Source organism: Haliotis rufescens, unplaced genomic scaffold (genome assembly GCF_023055435.1).
Source record: "Haliotis rufescens isolate VD_foot unplaced genomic scaffold, xgHalRufe1.0.p SCAF_35, whole genome shotgun sequence".
Classification (NCBI taxonomy): Eukaryota; Metazoa; Mollusca; class Gastropoda; order Lepetellida; family Haliotidae; genus Haliotis; species Haliotis rufescens.
Genome location: NW_025964057.1, coordinates 4,660,394 through 4,679,994, shown reverse-complemented (window position 1 = coordinate 4,679,994; position 19,601 = coordinate 4,660,394). Strand labels below are relative to the sequence as shown.

Genomic DNA, 19,601 nt, shown 5'->3' with positions numbered 1-19,601 from the left:
TGCCTAACTGTGTATTTATCATGTTGCCTAAAACTGTGTATCTATCATGTTGCTTAACTGTTTAAATCTCATGCTGCCTAAAATTGTTTCTATCATGCTTCCTAACTGTGTATCTATCATGTTGCCTAACTGTGTATCTATCATGCTGCCTACCTGTGTATCTATCATGCTGCCTAACTGTGTATCTATCATTTTGCCTAACTGGGTAACTGTCATGCTGCCTAACTGTGTATCTATCATGTTACCTAACTGGGTAACTGTCATATTGCCTATGGGTGCTACTTACTGATATGTTGCCTATCTGCGTCAAGGGAAACTTGATCTTGCATTTCCGCACTAGGGATGGCCAGTGCAGATGTGCCTGAGCCGAGAATAAAAACCCCCGAACTTGGTTTGTGTCTAACTCTATTGTAACATTTGCTCTGAAAGAGAAACAAAACATCGTTATCACATTAGTGCATCAAACATTTCAACAAGATGAGGATCTGGTATCATGACATTGAAATGATCTCACATTTGAAACAAAATAATCCATTCCTTGGGGATTTTCCCTTCTGCATTTTGTAGTGAGGGTCGAAGAGGTGACTCTGGTGGAAAGTGGATTCTGTCTTGTGGGATTGAACTGGCAATAAGGTTTGTTTGTTTGTTTGTTGTTTTACGCTGCACTCAGCATTATTCAAGCGAAATGACAGCGGTCTGATATCATGAGCATCAATCTATGCAATCGAGATGCGATGACATCAACCAAAGCAGCGAGTCTGACCACCTGATCCTGTTAGTCCCCTCTTACGAAAGGAATAGTCACCTCTTACGGCAAGCATGGGTTGCTGAAGACAATCAGTTGCTGAAGCAGTACAAGAAACACTTTAACTTCTGCATTTCCAAGTTTCTCCAAGTCCCTACTCACGTATTTTCTTCTGAGAGTTCCAGTTCCTCCCACTTCTGCTGCAGTCGTGTGTATAGATACTGGTCTGTGTCCGCGACCTCCTTGTCCAGCGACAGGCCCAGCAGCCACTGGTGTCCAGCTGTAACACAACAGTCAGGTGTGTCTAGTCATATGGACGTATTGTGCAGCAACTGAGTGACAGTCACCAAGCCTAACCACCTGAAGAATCTCAGTCAACTTTTACATGCTTACTGTGGTACGTCAGTCAAGTTTAAAGCCACAATCGATCATATTACAGCTATATGATTGTTGCCTGTAAATAATCAGGTCTGGACCAGACAAACCAGTGATTGACATTCTGAGCAACAATCCACACTGTTTGGGTACAATTAGGAGATAAATCTACTGTGTTTTGAATTGATGTAGTCCCACTGTAGAGTAGATACCTCTTTATTTTAATTTTGAACCACGCACTAAAGTATCTACTCTACAATTGGACTACATCAAATTTCAAAACACAGAGGTTTATCTCCATTCTACCATGACGGCAACAGCACTTTGAAAACGGTGCTCTCTTGCAACGCGTAACAACACAGGTACACAGGTCCGCAATCTGAGATCATTCCGAAAAGTGGTCACACGTAGTTATAAATGTAACAATTATTACTAAAGTTCAAGATTAAAAATGCCATAATCGTGAGTAGTTCAAAATAAGTGTTCAAAACACATAGTTTTTCAAAAGAAGTTGACAAATAACACTCCAAACTTAGTCCAAAGGCAGATGTTTTAATTTCTACCAACCTGTGGTACACTGTTTCCGCTGACCCTGTCTTTTCTCGGAATTTAGCGAGAGAGGTTATTTCTTGGAAATCGAACATGCCATCATTTCTATTATAGGGGTGACAGGTTGTAGAAAAAGGTTTTAAAATGCTCAACGAATATATTTCTACAACAAACTTTATGAATTAACATTCTGTTATTTATTTAACATGTGTAAGTGTTATTAGTTAGTTAGCAATCACCCCCAGTAAACAATAATAAAATCAAAATAAATGCTTCTCCACCCCGAACTTGGATGTGGCAGAACTTGACCTACATCACGGTTACTCACACCTCACAGATGTCAATGGCTGACAATCTTGTATTTACATTCTCCGTAACTAGATCTAGTTAAATGAAGCAAGATGACAACCCCGATCTATGATGTGGTTCAACATTAACCTGTTTGATTTACAGGGATTGATCGAGCCTGCTGGCACAATATCATTACCAATGGAACTGAATATGACTGAACAGTCGCTTTTTAGGCTGCAGACGAGGCGGATATTTTGAAACGAGGAATCTGCATGGTGTGACCTGTCAATTTCAAGATTTCACGGATCCAAAGCCAGATAGTGACAGAACTTAGACATTTGTGGCCCAGAAATAGTACGTTGTGTATGATTTTCTGAATTGTGCGTGTTTTGAAATGAATTTCATCAAGTTTTGATAAGCTGTCACTTCAGTTGGGACATTGTTTTCGTGGACTTTCGAAGGGGAGTGTTTTCTGATGGACTTTCAAATCCCCTCCGGCCAAATTCTAACGGTGGTGGTTGACGGAGATGTCAATGGATATCGATCACAAAAAGGTTTGTTAACACCATGTTGTCATGATTAAAATATCTTCAAACACATTCTATTATGTTATATTTTACTGTCATTGTCGGTTGTTTCAATAATGAAATTACCTGTTCATGGGTTACAGAAAAAGTCACACAATTTTTTCTCAACAAACTTTATTAGATATCACTCTTTCACTTATTTTGAATGTGTGAATCTTTGAATTATACCTCCCCACCCTGAACTGAGAACCGTCCTAACGTATCCTGGTTGTCACTACACTGCACTCTCAGTTATGGCTGCCAAAGAAATTGTTAACCGTAACAGTGCTGTTAAAGTATGGCAGGAAACCAGAAGACAACCCAGTACTGTGAGTGTGATGCTGTTCAATATTAACATGTTGACTAACTATCCCTGCTGGTGTGATGTTGCTACCACCTTGGAGAAGGGCTGAATACCACCTTTTTTGAGCCGAAGAAGAGTCAATTATGACTGAAGTGACAATTATATGACACGAGGGACTGTTCGTTTCTGTGCCCTGTCAATTTCATTATTTCACGTTGTGGCCCTGACAAGTGATTAGTGTATGTTTTGCTCAACTTCGCCTCTTCTGAAACTGATTTCATCATTTTGGACAAACTGTTGTGGCCAAGTGCCTGTGCGGTGTACCAGTGAGTGTTTTTGAGTTTTCGTGGTCTTTGGAAGAGAGCAGTGTTTTCTGGATGTAATTTTGAAACATACTGTTTAAATGAAGCAACGGGACAGGAAAGGGTACCAGTGGCATATATGCGTGATTTTGACATCCATCCATTGACATCTCATCGTCAAACCAGTCAGGGTTAACCTCTTGCAAGTCAAAATCATCACCAAAAACATCCGTAAGCAATCCGAGATCGAATGATGGGTTATCGGCAGCCTTCTTTTATGGGTTGATATGTAGGCTATCGATATCGATGTATACATATGCACGATTTTTGTGTGAAAAGGCTTAATCTATTTGAAGGGGGTTTCTGAAGCAAAAAGGAAACCTCTTTTTAACCAATCAGAATCAAGCATTCAACAATGTCATGGTAGAATGACACCAAGTCAATGAATCTGATCACTTTTATTAAATTGACTCCTACTACAAGCATAGGTCTCCAGGGAACTAGTCTAAACAGGAGTCCTCTCTGCAGACCAGCCTGCATAAAGGGAACAATGACACCCCTACAACCAAGTCCCCTGACCACCTAACCCAATATAGTGTCTGGTCAACTAGCAATGGAGTGCTGGGGACCTGGTGTGACCCAGAGTGGACCAGTCGTCTAAGACGCCGCGATTCGCTGTGCAGAGTTGCGTCCCTTGGGCACACCAGAAACCTATGATTGTGGGTTTGAATCCCAGTTCGCCCCGATTATGCTTCTAGGTTTGTCAGCACAATACCCATGCTCATGGGTTTCACCGAAGTGGCAAATGTCAGAGACCTGCATCACTTCGGGCTTTCCTCCCACATTAAGCTGACACGCCTTGATATAACAGGAATACTGTTAAAAGCGGCTTTAAACCAAACTCACTCAAATACTGCTGGACTGTACAATAAACAGGAGACCTGGTTTGACCCAGGTTCTGAAAGACTGCTGGACCGTACAATCAACAGGGGACCTGGTTTGACCCAGGTTCTGAAAGACTGCTGGACCGTACAATCAACAGGAGGCCTAGTTTGACCCAGGTTCTGAAAGACTGCTGGACCGTACAATCAACAGGAGACCTGGTTTGACCCAGGTTCTGAAAGACTGCTGGACCGTACAATCAACAGGAGACCTGGTTTGACCCAGGTTCTGAAAGACTGCTGGACCGTACAATCAACAGGAGACCTAGTTTGACCCAGGTTCTGAAAGACTGCTGGACCGTACAATCAACAGGAGACCTAGTTTGACCCAGGTTCTGAAAGACTGCTGGACCGTACAATCAACAGGAGACCAATGCAAACACTGGTGAGGCTCAAACTCTCGACAACACTCGACACCTTGCAGCAACTTCCTACTTACCAGGTACGTATGTTGGTAAACCAACGTAACAATCTTCTTGGCAACCCCTTTTAGGGTCAAAATAAATTTTTCCAACCTGAAAAGACACAAAGCACAAAATCACAGCGACATATCAACTTTTCATAAACTATTGAACGCTACAGAAAAACAGGACTCAAGGGTCATTTACATTTATGAGGACATATTCCTTCCAACAGGGAAATTTCCAGGATATGAACGAGGGAGACTAATGGCACTCACAACATTATGCTCGTGGAGCTGAAGTAGAACTGTGTTGTGGTTCTAGGGAACAAGACTACTCACAACATTATGCTCGTGGAGCTGAAGTAGAACTGTGTTGTGGTTCTGGGGAACAAGACTACTCACAACATTATGCTTGTGGAGCTGAAGTAGAACTGTGTTGTGGTTCTGGGGAACAAGACTACTCACAACATTATGCTTGTGGAGCTGAAGTAGAACTGTGTTGTGGTTCTAGGGAACAAGACTACTCACAACATTATGCTCGTGGAGCTGAAGTAGAACTGTGTTGTGGTTCTGGGGAACAAGACTACTCACAACATTATGCTTGTGGAGCTGAAGTAGAACTGTGTTGTGGTTCTAGGGAACAAGACTACTCACAACATTATGCTCGTGGAGCTGAAGTAGAACTGTGTTGTGGTTCTGGGGAACAAGACTACTCACAACATTATGCTCGTGGGGCTGAAGTAGAACTGTGTTGTGGTTCTGGGGGACAAAGTAGAACCTCCTGTCTGCAGGCTGGAACATCACCTGGGTCACCTCCATGTACTCACTGAATGTACTGTGTATCTGTAGCACTTTGTAGGGAATTTTACCCTGCAACAAAAACACACATCAGAAGATGGCAAATCCTCCCAGCCCCAACAAGAGCAAAAGGTTAATATATGTTGTTTTCAAGTTATGCTCAAGAAATGAAATACAGATGGATACACAGCTAGACAATGACCCTATTCCTCCATTCCTCCTCATTATATGTCGTGGAGGGTGAGGAGAATTACATCCATGTTCAGTTTGTTTGCTGTTGAACTGCAGTCTGCAATATTCTAACTGAATGAGAAGATAATCTTTAACTTAGGAATACTTGGATTTAATCAAAGACTGAAAGACTTTCTACTTACAGGGTAAACCTTATCAAAAACAAATTTGTCTGGAATGGCATGAAGGCTCCCCTCAGCTGTACGCAGAGTCACTGGTATAAAAATATCCTGAAAAAAACCACAAGTAGTTCATGAATAGTGTCTTACACCCACAGTACACAGTGATGACAACACTGCCTTACACCAGCACAGTGATGATGACACTGCCTTACACCAGCACAGTGATGACAACACTGCCTTACACCAGCACAGTGATGACAACATTGCCTTTCACCAGCACAGTGATGACAACACTGCCTTACACCAGCACAGTGATGACAACACTGCCTTACACCAGCACAGTGATGATGACACTGCCTTACACCAGCACAGTGATGATGACACTGCCTTACACCAGCACAGTGATGACAACACTGCCTTACACCAGCACAGTGATGACAACACTGCCTTACACCAGCACAGTGATGACAACATTGCCTTTCACCAGCACAGTGATGACAACACTGCCTTACACCAGCACAGTGATGACAACACTGCCTTACACCAGCACAGTGATGACAACACTGCCTTTCACCAGCACAGTGATGACAACACTGCCTTACACCAGCACAGTGATGACAACACTGCCTTACACCAGCACAGTGATGACAACACTGCCTTACACCAACTCAGTGATGACAACACTGCCTTACACCAGCACAGTGATGACAACACTGCCTTACACCAGCACAGTGATGACAACACTGCCTTACACCAACACAGTGATGATGACACTGCCTTACACCAGCACAGTGATGACAACACTGCCTTACACCAGCACAGTGATGACAACACTGCCTTACACCAGCACAGTGATGATGACACTGCCTTACACCAGCACAGTGATGACAACACTGCCTTACACCAGCACAGTGATAACAACACTGCCTTACACCAGCACAGTGATGATGACACTGCCTTACACCAGCACAGTGATGATGACACTGCCTTACACCAGCACAGTGATGACAACACTGCCTTACACCAACACAGTGATGACAACACTGCCTTACACCAACTCAGTGATGACAACACTGCCTTACACAAGCACAGTGATGACAACACTGCCTTACACCAGCACAGTGATGACAACACTGCCTTAAACCAACTCAGTGATGACAACATTGCCTTACACCAACTAAGTGATGACAACATTGCCTTACACCAACTAAGTGATGACAACACTTCCTTACACCAACTAAGTGATGACAACATTGCCTTACACCAGCACAGTGATGACAACACTGCCTTACACCAGCACAGTGATGACAACACTGCCTTACACCAGCACAGTGATGACAACACTGCCTTACACCAGCACAGTGATGACAACACTGCCTTACACCAGCACAGTGATGACAACACTGCCTTACACCAACTAAGTGATGACACTGCCTTACACCAGCACAGTGATGACAACACTGCCTTAAACCAACTCAGTGATGACAACACTGCCTTACACCAACTAAGTGATGACAACATTGCCTTACACCAACTAAGTGATGACACTGCCTTACACCAGCACAGTGATGACAACACTGCCTTTCACCAACTAAGTGATGACACTGCCTTACACCAGCACAGTGATGACAACACTGCCTTAAACCAACTCAGTGATGACAACACTGCCTTACACCAACTAAGTGATGACAACATTGCCTTACACCAACTAAGTGATGACAACACTTCCTTACACCAACTAAGTGATGACAACATTGCCTTACACCAACTAAGTGATGACACTGCCTTACACCAGCACAGTGATGACAACACTGCCTTAAACCAACTCAGTGATGACAACACTGCCTTACACCAACTAAGTGATGACAACATTGCCTTACACCAACTAAGTGATGACAACACTGCCTTACACCAACTGAGTGATGACAACATTGCCTTACACCAACTAAGTGATGACACTGCCTTACACCAGCACAGTGATGACAACACTGCCTTAAGCCAACTCAGTGATGACAACACTGCCTTACACCAACTAAGTGATGACAACATTGCCTTACACAAACTAAGTGATGACAACATTGCCTTACACCAACTAAGTGATGACACTGCCTTACACCAGCACAGTGATGACAACACTGCCTTAAACCAACTCAGTGATGACAACACTGCCTTACACCAACTTAGTGATGACAACATTGCCTTACACCAACTAAGTGATGACAACACTGCCTTACACCAACTAAGTGATGACAACATTGCCTTACACCAACTAAGCGATGACAACATTGGCCTACACCAACTCAGTGATGACAACACTGCCTTACACCAGCTCAGTGATGACAACACTGCCTTACACCAGCTCAGTGATGACAACACTGCCTTTCACCAACAGGGCACACAGTGATGACAACACTGCCTGACACCAACTCAGTGATGACAACACTGCCTTTCACCAACACAGTGATGACAACACTGCCTTACACCAACTCAGTGATGACAACACTGCCTTTCACCAACACAGTGATGACAACACTGCCTTACACCAAGTCAGTGATGACAACACTGCCTGACACCAACACAGTGATGACAACATTGCCTTACACCAACTCAGTGATGACAACACTGCCTTACACCAACTCAGTGATGACAACACTGCCTTACACCAACTCAGTGATGACAACACTGCCTGACACCAGCACAGTGATGACAACACTGCCTTACACCAACTCAGTGATGACAACATTGCCTTACACCAACACAGTGATGACAACACTGCCTTACACCAACACAGTGATGACAACACTGCCTTACACCAACTCAGTGATGACAACACTGCCTTACACCAACACAGTGATGACAACACTGCCTTACACCAACACAGTGATGACAACACTGCCTTACACCAACTCAGTGATGACAACACTGCCTGACACCAGCACAGTGATGACAACACTGCCTTACACCAACTCAGTGATGACAACATTGCCTTACACCAACACAGTGATGACAACACTGCCTTACACCAGCTCAGTGATGACAACACTGCCTTTCACCAACAGGGCACACAGTGATGACAACACTGCCTGACACCAACTCAGTGATGACAACACTGCCTTTCACCAACACAGTGATGACAACACTGCCTTACACCAACTCAGTGATGACAACACTGCCTTTCACCAACACAGTGATGACAACACTGCCTTACACCAAGTCAGTGATGACAACACTGCCTGACACCAACACAGTGATGACAACATTGCCTTACACCAACTCAGTGATGACAACACTGCCTTACACCAACTCAGTGATGACAACACTGCCTTACACCAACTCAGTGATGACAACACTGCCTGACACCAGCACAGTGATGACAACACTGCCTTACACCAACTCAGTGATGACAACATTGCCTTACACCAACACAGTGATGACAACACTGCCTTACACCAACACAGTGATGACAACACTGCCTTACACCAACTCAGTGATGACAACACTGCCTTACACCAACACAGTGATGACAACACTGCCTTACACCAACACAGTGATGACAACACTGCCTTACACCAACTCAGTGATGACAACACTGCCTTACACCAACACAGTGATGACAACACTGCCTTACACCAGCACAGTGATGACAACACTGCCTTACACCAGCACAGTGATGACAACACTGCCTTACACCAGCACAGTGATGACAACACTGCCTTACACCAGCACAGTGATGACAACACTGCCTTACACCAACTAAGTGATGACACTGCCTTACACCAGCACAGTGATGACAACACTGCCTTACACCAGCACAGTGATGACAACACTGCCTTTCACCAACTAAGTGATGACACTGCCTTACACCAGCACAGTGATGACAACACTGCCTTAAACCAACTCAGTGATGACAACACTGCCTTACACCAACTAAGTGATGACAACATTGCCTTACACCAACTAAGTGATGACACTGCCTTACACCAGCACAGTGATGACAACACTGCCTTTCACCAACTAAGTGATGACACTGCCTTACACCAGCACAGTGATGACAACACTGCCTTAAACCAACTCAGTGATGACAACACTGCCTTACACCAACTAAGTGATGACAACATTGCCTTACACCAACTAAGTGATGACAACACTTCCTTACACCAACTAAGTGATGACAACATTGCCTTACACCAACTAAGTGATGACACTGCCTTACACCAGCACAGTGATGACAACACTGCCTTAAACCAACTCAGTGATGACAACACTGCCTTACACCAACTAAGTGATGACAACATTGCCTTACACCAACTAAGTGATGACAACACTGCCTTTCACCAACTAAGTGATGACACTGCCTTACACCAGCACAGTGATGACAACACTGCCTTAAACCAACTCAGTGATGACAACACTGCCTTACACCAACTAAGTGATGACAACATTGCCTTACACCAACTAAGTGATGACAACACTTCCTTACACCAACTAAGTGATGACAACATTGCCTTACACCAACTAAGTGATGACACTGCCTTACACCAGCACAGTGATGACAACACTGCCTTAAACCAACTCAGTGATGACAACACTGCCTTACACCAACTAAGTGATGACAACATTGCCTTACACCAACTAAGTGATGACAACACTGCCTTACACCAACTGAGTGATGACAACATTGCCTTACACCAACTAAGTGATGACACTGCCTTACACCAGCACAGTGATGACAACACTGCCTTAAACCAACTCAGTGATGACAACACTGCCTTACACCAACTAAGTGATGACAACATTGCCTTACACCAACTAAGTGATGACAACACTGCCTTACACCAACTGAGTGATGACAACATTGCCTTACACCAACTAAGTGATGACACTGCCTTACACCAGCAAAGTGATGACAACACTGCCTTAAGCCAACTCAGTGATGACAACACTGCCTTACACCAACTAAGTGATGACAACATTGCCTTACACCAACTAAGTGATGACAACATTGCCTTACACCAACTAAGTGATGACACTGCCTTACACCAGCACAGTGATGACAACACTGCCTTAAACCAACTCAGTGATGACAACACTGCCTTACACCAACTTAGTGATGACAACATTGCCTTACACCAACTAAGTGATGACAACATTGCCTTACACCAACTAAGCGATGACAACATTGGCCTACACCAACTCAGTGATGACAACACTGCCTTACACCAACTCAGTGATGACAACACTGCCTTACACCAGCTCAGTGATGACAACACTGCCTTACACCAGCTCAGTGATGACAACACTGCCTTTCACCAACAGGGCACACAGTGATGACAACACTGCCTGACACCAACTCAGTGATGACAACACTGCCTTTCACCAACACAGTGATGACAACACTGCCTTACACCAACTCAGTGATGACAACACTGCCTTTCACCAACACAGTGATGACAACACTGCCTTACACCAAGTCAGTGATGACAACACTGCCTGACACCAACACAGTGATGACAACATTGCCTTACACCAACTCAGTGATGACAACACTGCCTTACACCAACTCAGTGATGACAACACTGCCTTACACCAACTCAGTGATGACAACACTGCCTGACACCAGCACAGTGATGACAACACTGCCTTACACCAACTCAGTGATGACAACATTGCCTTACACCAACACAGTGATGACAACACTGCCTTACACCAACACAGTGATGACAACACTGCCTTACACCAACTCAGTGATGACAACACTGCCTTACACCAACACAGTGATGACAACACTGCCTTACACCAACACAGTGATGACAACACTGCCTTACACCAACTCAGTGATGACAACACTGCCTTACACCAACACAGTGATGACAACACTGCCTTACACCAACACAGTGATGACAACACTGCCTTTCACCAACACAGTGATGACAACACTGCCTTTCACCAAGTCAGTGATGACAACACTGCCTTACACCAGCACAGTGATGACAACACTGCCTTACACCAGCAGGGCACACAGTGATGACAACACTGCCTTTCACCAGCACAGTGATGACAACACTGCCTTACACCAACACAGTGATGACAACACTGCCTTACACCAGCAGGGCACACAGTGATGACAACACTGCCTTTCACCAAGTCAGTGATGACAACACTGCCTTACACCAACTCAATGATAACATGTTTTACACCCCAATTCAAGCACAATCATGTGAGATCAAGAATGGGATTCGCACATTGTAAGTATTCTTATCCGCCTCAATCGGTGATAATGAAGTTCCATCACAACAGTCCGGAAATATCAAAGTCTCAGCCAGACAAGCAGCAGTTGATGGCACAAGCAATGATCCACACCACACTTTGCAACCAATCGACCCTCATTATAATCAACTCTCAAGAGATGTCTTGATGAGAGCATGTTCCTACCTGAAATTGTGTGACTATCAACACCTCGGCTGCATACGCCCCCTCCTCGTTGGGCGCAACAACATTAACACTGAACACAGCAAAGTGGTAGGGCTTGATCACCAGCTGCAACAGACAAACATGGTCTCAGTTTGACTAGTCTTGACATCCCCTAGAGTAAGCAAGCTTACTGGACCAAGAGCCAAGTTACTCAGGCTCAATACAGGTGAGATGATAGGGATGTAATGTAACATTCAAGATTATTGTGAGTGTGTGTGCATGTGTGATAGTGCTGGCACATAGAGATCCATGCTGCAGTTTTACATGGCTTCCCCACTCAGACAGTCCGCTTCTTATCCCCTATTCCTTGTGCCAGGAGATGTAACAAATACAATCTGTTAACATCTCTTGGTATGACACCCTCTGAATGAAATGTTCAACCATAATTAATCAAAACAGCGTGATTGTGTTGTGTTCATTTTGAAAACATCAGTTAGGAACAGAAATAGTGGACATCCTGTTGGAAGATGTGACAGATTTCTGTACAGTCAGTGTGGATGCGCCTTGTGACTCACCGGATCTGTGTCTATCTCTGACTTGTTGTGTACCCGGGTGAGGGTCGTCCCGTTCCCTCGCTCCATACCAAGGATCTCGACGGTGGTACGGTTCATGTTGGAACTAAACTCACCCACCACAACCTGCACACAAACACAACGGGTGAACAAACTACACACTACATACTCTGTACAGCTAAATGTTTGCCAGCCATGCAGATGTTTACTTGCATTTCACACTGCGTGCAGAGATAACCCAGGTGATGCTGGCATCTTGATCAGCAGCCCCAACATTGTAATGTTTGTACCACAACTCCAGGAAATGTAGGTCACTGACAGTCTAATGAGGCTAACTCGGCATTTATAGTTCCCTGAAAATTCCTGACAGTCTACCATGCCCAGACATCTCCTGACAGTCTACATTTCCCTGACATCCCCCGACAGTCTACAATTCCCAGACACCTCCTGACAGTCTACATTTCCCAGACATCTCCTGACAGTCTACATTTCCCTGACATCCCCCGACAGTCTACAATTCCCAGACATCTCCTGACAGTCTACATTTCCCTGACATCCCCCTACAGTCTACATTTCCCTGACATCCCCCGACAGTCTACATTTCCCAGACATCTCCTGACAGTCTACATTTCCCAGACATCTCCTGACAGTCTACATTTCCCAGACATCTCCTGACAGTCTACATTTCCCTGACATCTCCTGAAAGTCTACATTTCCCAGACATCTCCTGACAGTCTACATTTCCCAGACATCTCCCGACAATCTACATTTCCCTGACATCTCCTGACAGTCTACATTTCCCTGACATCTCCCAACATTTCTACATTTCCCAGACATCTCTATATTTATTCCCCTGCTAATTTCTATACTCACATCCACTGGGTTGTCGTTGCGCACAGTAAAAATCATACTTCGACTTTCTCCTACTCCCATAGTACCGAAATCAAGTTGCCCTTTGAACTTCTCTGGCCGATGATGTATAACCTGAAAAGGACATCACATGCAGTAAACATCACATCAACAACAAAAACACAGTAAGTAGTATAGGTAATGGGGGTTCTGGACCACTTCCACTGTAGCTGGATTTATATACCTATACTGCTACTACAGATGGAATTTTTTATGTCAAAATGAATTATGTGATTTAATGATAGTCATGAGATTAAGTTAAATTGGCTCCAGTTCACCACCACCTGGGGCCAATGATATAAATTTTTATAGGTAATAAGGGTTCTAGCTCACTTCCACTGTAGCTGGATTTGTATTAAACGAAATATCAATATTAATTAATAATGGATAAAATTTACTATAGCCCACAAGGATATTGGAAAGGTGTAGGAGCAATAAAAAAATTAGCCACCGCGGCTAAGGTATCTAAAGATGTGGCCAAGGATTGGTTAAAGAAACAAGCGATGTGGCAAATATATTTACCAGCACCGCGTTATATACCGAGGAAGAAGTTTGATATTTTTACAACGAATGAAGTTCATCAGGCTGACCTCTTGTTTCTTCCCCACGATAAGGTAAAACGCAAAACGTATAAATACGCTTTAACAGTAGTGGATGTGGCTAGTCGATACAAAGAGGCTGAGCCATTAACATCGAAAGAATCAACAGAGGTAGCTAATGCACTGAGTCGCATATATAAACGCGGACCGCTAAAATGGCCTAAGCTATTTCAAGTAGATCCCGGTCGCGAGTTTATGGGATCGGTAACTAAACTGTTAACAAAGAACGATGTCAAAATCGTCCGTGGTGAAAGAGAGGCCCACCGCAGTCAAGCTATCGTCGAAAGATTTAACAGGACATTAGCGGAACGTTTGTTTGGCTATCAGTATGGGATCGAAATGAAATCCGAGCGATTGAGATCAACCGAATGGGTGACACGATTATCAGCTGTTGTATCAGCGCTGAATAATGAAGTAACGAGATTAATAGGGAAGAAACCATCCGATGCTATTAAAATGAAATCCGTGACTTCCAAATCTTCAGCACCGAGGAGAGGTAAAGAACGAAAACTTCCGGATAGAGTAAGGGTAAGATATTTATACCAGGCCGGTGAACTCGAAGGAGGCCTACGTCGCGCAACCGATCCCATATGGTCCCTTAAGACGTATAACATTAGTCAATTGGTTACGAAAGAAGGAGAGCCTATTCTTTATTATCTTCAAGATGGACCGGGTAGGGCATTTGTACGAGAAGAGTTGTTCATAGTTCCCGACGGTACGGTATTACCACCATAACCATAAGCATAGGTATTTACACCATCATTATCAATCCATCTCTTTGTATCTAAGGGGGATAATGATGTCTTGTTCATTCTTAATCCATCTATCCTATGATTGTAACTTCTTAAAGAGTTCATCTCGTGTTTGAACGTTCTACCGTTAAATAATGATTCTTTATACTGTTCGTGTTTGATATGCTTTTTTACAACATACTTCTTAATGCCCTTAGCTTTTCTTATCTCTCCATTATCGGACTTCTTTATAGAATACATCTTAGGTCTTAATCCCACATACTCCGCTATAGGGGTCCCAGCACATTCATCCTTCATCTTACCTAACACCTTTTTATTTACAACGCTGTGCAGTGGATTATCTTTTGGGTAATCGCTCGTGTCGTACATATCTATTTTTTCTGCCATATCTTTATACACATCCTCGGTTTGTATTTCCATCAACAAAGAATCTGTGTCGGTATATAACACCTCGCATCTATCGCCGTATTGCTTCTTAAGTTCGTTGTAATAAAAGTCATACATTAAGTGTTTTGACAAGTCAAGAATACTCATACCGACGTACACCGGTCTGTTGAATTTTATATTACTCTTCTGCATATGCAACGCGGCTAAGTCGTTATCGAATATCTTGCTTCTGTTAAAAGCCGGACTGGCTATAAGTTTCCTGAGTCTTTCTTCCTCATCAGATCTGACTAATTTAACATCAACACGCTTCCTTAGATTCTCCATAGTTTTACCAAATACCGAGTTATTCATGAGCTTATACAGATTCTTTTCGAAATCGCTGGTAGCTATCTTTCTTAAATCTGTGTTCAACCTTATATAGGGCTCCATCCAAGGGCTTTGATCAAACTTTAGAACTCTGTGTATTTTCTTAAGTTTCATACCTAACGATAGATACAACTGGAGATTTCTGTAGTGAACTATATATTTTGTTTTATCCATCAAATTTGGTATGAGTTTTTCTACGTTAGCTAACCTACTATTACCCATCAAGGAGCGTTGATATTCCGACATCCAATCTTTATTAACCATTAATCTTTCGGGAGCTAGCGGATAACTGTTATGATCTTTATGTAACGAACTTGGATATTCCAAGTCAACTTCTAGTATGTACCCTTTATTCGCTTCGATATTATGGATATCATCGACCCATTCAAAACCACCCATGGGTAAAGGTTGACTCATAGCCCATCCGTACAAATTGTTGGCGTCGAGATATAATATGTGTGTGTTGGGTTTACTGGGATCGTATCCTTCCACTAATTTATTATTAGCCTTAGAATACCTTTTAGCTGTCATCGATATACCACCTCTTAATCCTTTCTCAATAAACAAGTGCATATCGTAATCTGTGAGTAGTTTTAGTTCTACGCCGGTCTTCTTCAACAATGCATCCCACGATAGTCCTGGACTGGAATAGTACCATGCCAGGTCCAAGCCGTATTGTTTGAAACATGTCTTTCTAAATATCTCGAATATATCGGCTAGTAACAGTACATCAGTTTTTAAGTACAGATCGTGATAATCACCTAAATTCTTACAACCTAATTTATCCCAGACCGTCAGAGCGTGTTCATAATCAGCATCTGTTATTCTAGATTCTGTTAAGTTACTATAGAATGATTCGAGGGGTGGTAATTCAGTTTCTTCGAATCTAGACCAACCATCCATATATTCGTAAGGATATACACCTTTTCTCAGCAACAAATGACGAGTTATCTTATCGGTATATTTATTTGTTATCGTGAAGTCATCGGGATTGTTCGCATTAGCTAAATTGTCCAAGGAAGATAACAGAAATTGTACGGAGTCTATGAATCTAAGCCCATTACACGAGAACGATATGTATTTTTCCATATTATTAGGAATGCATGTTAAACCGCCGTCGGTCTTTGAGATAGCTTGCATAATGAGATGTGAATCGTATCCCCTAAGGTTATGAAACACAACGGGGATGGGTATTGTTTGAGAGTTCATTTTTAGTTTCAAGTTACACTCGTTATGAGCGGCTCCCCGATAATTACCCGTGACGTGACAATGATCTCTTACAGAATCCCCATCCAGGGGTTTATTACAAACGTGACAACTCGTTGACTTCTTATGGGTACTCCAATCATCCCTCGTCATACGCATGGGTATCTTACACGATAATTTTTCCCTGATTATTCTCTCTTCATTTTGTAGATATTCTAGGAACTTTCCCGCTGCATCGGGACCTCTGTAAATCACAGGAGTGTTTGTTTTCCCATCATACCTTACAACTATATATCCAAACCCACAAGGAGTATGTTCTTGAGTTTTGTACGTAAAACTACTATCTTGATTATTGTGTTCAGTATTTTCTATGGGTTTGATAAGCGCTTCGAAGTCGGCGTAAATTACGTACGGTACTGGCATTTGATTACAATAATGTTCAAATTTTAATATATTTTTTCCCTCTTTAGGCATATCGATCCTGATAGCAGTCTGTCCAACACCTCTACAGTCTTCTTTATGCGCTTCTAATAGATCTTGTCTGCTGTACCCATGTAGGCATCTTTCACAGAAATATTTCTTTTCTTTATGTTTTGTTTGATCGTATAGTAGCCTGTTTAAACTCTTTATCCACGTATAATGATATTTACCATCTTTTTCGATCAGAAATGAATTGATTCTGGGAATATTTTCCAGAGCGGAGCTTATCCTGTGTACAACAATTCCTTCAGAAGAATGTCCGAAAACATTTATAGCTAAATTATTTTGCTTTTCCACCTTATCAATTTGTGATATTGGTGTAGGTTCGTCTATACCATCGAAGTTGAGTCCATCGTTTTTGGGATAGCTAGAAGGTCTATCTGGATGCTTGTCTACGGGGAACAATGCAGATCTTATCATCATTCTTAAACAGTCATCGGATTTATTTTTTACGTTAATTATGGCTTTTTTCTTCTTATAATACGGGGGTAAATCTATATAAGATCCACCTTTGAAGGGCATATAATTTGCTATATCTAAATATAAACTATTGATTTTATCCACTCCCCAACCCGAACCTCTATTAGTCCAGCGTTCTAAAGTTTCCTGTATTCTCTGAATTGATGTATCTAATGATGTGTTTATAGCATCGGATTCGGTTAAAACTTCTTGATTGCTACGGAAATATGGTTCGGTATATTCGGTGCTATCATCTGTGTTACTTTTACTCAATGTCATTTTAATCGTCAGCTGGTATTTTATACTATGTAAATCATCTAATTCCTCGTTAATTTTACTCGATATGATGGGCTTAATATCGTTAACATCCATGTTGGAATTAATATCCATCTTCCAACCTCTTAGATATTTACCAACACCGGTGGATGTGGGTACAAATATTAATTCTTTTTGTTCCAGTAAAGCGATCAATTCATCTCTTCTCATTCGAGAATAACCTCTCAACCCACTGTTTCTCGCTCGAACTTTGAGTTCTCTAACAGTCTGAGGTTTGTTGTATTCCAAACCGAGTAAGGTAAACAATTCAGCTTTTCTCATTCGAGAATATCCACGTAGACCACGTTGCTTTGCCATAGCCTTCAACTTTCTGACAAAAACCATTGTGGTTGAATATACAAAATGATTCATTTGTCTAAATGGTTATACGTATTCTCCCCAACCTATTCCTCTCATTGATATAATCTCTCTTCCTAGCATAAATAATCTGCTTCCTGACCTTATCAGCACCGTGACTATTACATAAACTGTAACTACATTTGACTCCAATCCCACATACAGAACAAACGTAATTTTTAAACCCCTTTCTGATGTTATAAGCGTGAGTGCCACAGTAAACACCCACCGATGGCTTCTGACATTGAATCGATTTCCCCATGAGTGTATATTTGCATAGATTCATGATTATACACATATCATATCATTTGTCTAAATGTATGGTATAGCTGAAAATCAATACAGCAGTCAACCCCATAATCACAAATGTGACCTCGCGGTCTTTCTGAGCCTCTGACGGTGTATAAAACTGACTCATTGTTGGTCTAGGTATTGGGTCTAGTTTTTTCCCATAAACGAGGAAGTATTCGTGCATGGCAGATTCAACATCCTTAAACGTTTGAATTGATCATGAATGTCCTTCCTTTATCAGTTGTTCATGAATAAAGTCTAATCTCTTCATTCTCTGCTGTGTATATTGTAACTGAGCTGCTTGGTATTGCTCTAAAGCTTCATTATGTCGTTTACGCTCCTCTTCAACTTCTTTAGCGTTTGATTCCCTCATACTAGAAAATAAAAAATTACTCCCTGAAAAAGCTAGAGCATTAACAACAGCTCCACCGACCATCATCGCAATTGATGCCATATGTATAATAATATAAAATATTCAAATGTTTAATTACTTCATTATGTCTTCCGGGATAAGTCCTTGTTTGATTAGCATATCCTTTGTTGCCATAGCTAATCCAATATCCAGAATGGCCATACCAATGTCATATCCATTAAAATCTAGCTTGGGAGGTGTGGCTTTAGTAATCATTTTAGCCATACGGGCATATCCAATGGCCAAGCCGGTGACCACCGCTGAATGATACGTCGCGTTTACCAACATTTTACCGTCTGTAGCTGGAGTAGTCATGCTTCTTATAGCATTATATGAGGACTAACCTCTAATTGTTGCGGCGGGGGTGACGTTTTCTCTTCTCCAGACTTATAAAAGAACCATACAACCGCTATACCAACAACTCCTACTAGTGCCCATGTTTTAATCGGATTAATATT

General features: G+C 42.3%; 1 protein-coding gene across 2 annotated transcripts in view; it reads right to left on the bottom strand.

Moving 5' to 3' along the window:
• The window catches only part of LOC124125241 (transmembrane protein 131-like), a 138,520-nt gene that overhangs the window by 42,356 nt on the left and 76,563 nt on the right, over nucleotides 1-19,601 (bottom strand). For both annotated transcript variants that reach the window (XM_048381119.1, XM_048381121.1), the window contains exons 15-22: nucleotides 13,484-13,594; nucleotides 12,614-12,736; nucleotides 12,060-12,164; nucleotides 5,649-5,735; nucleotides 5,194-5,346; nucleotides 4,513-4,588; nucleotides 908-1,025; nucleotides 287-422 (exon numbers count right to left, since the gene is read on the bottom strand). In XM_048381119.1, coding sequence (XP_048237076.1) covers nucleotides 287-422; nucleotides 908-1,025; nucleotides 4,513-4,588; nucleotides 5,194-5,346; nucleotides 5,649-5,735; nucleotides 12,060-12,164; nucleotides 12,614-12,736; nucleotides 13,484-13,594 — 909 coding nt within the window. The remainder of the gene's footprint in view (nucleotides 1-286; nucleotides 423-907; nucleotides 1,026-4,512; nucleotides 4,589-5,193; nucleotides 5,347-5,648; nucleotides 5,736-12,059; nucleotides 12,165-12,613; nucleotides 12,737-13,483; nucleotides 13,595-19,601) is intronic.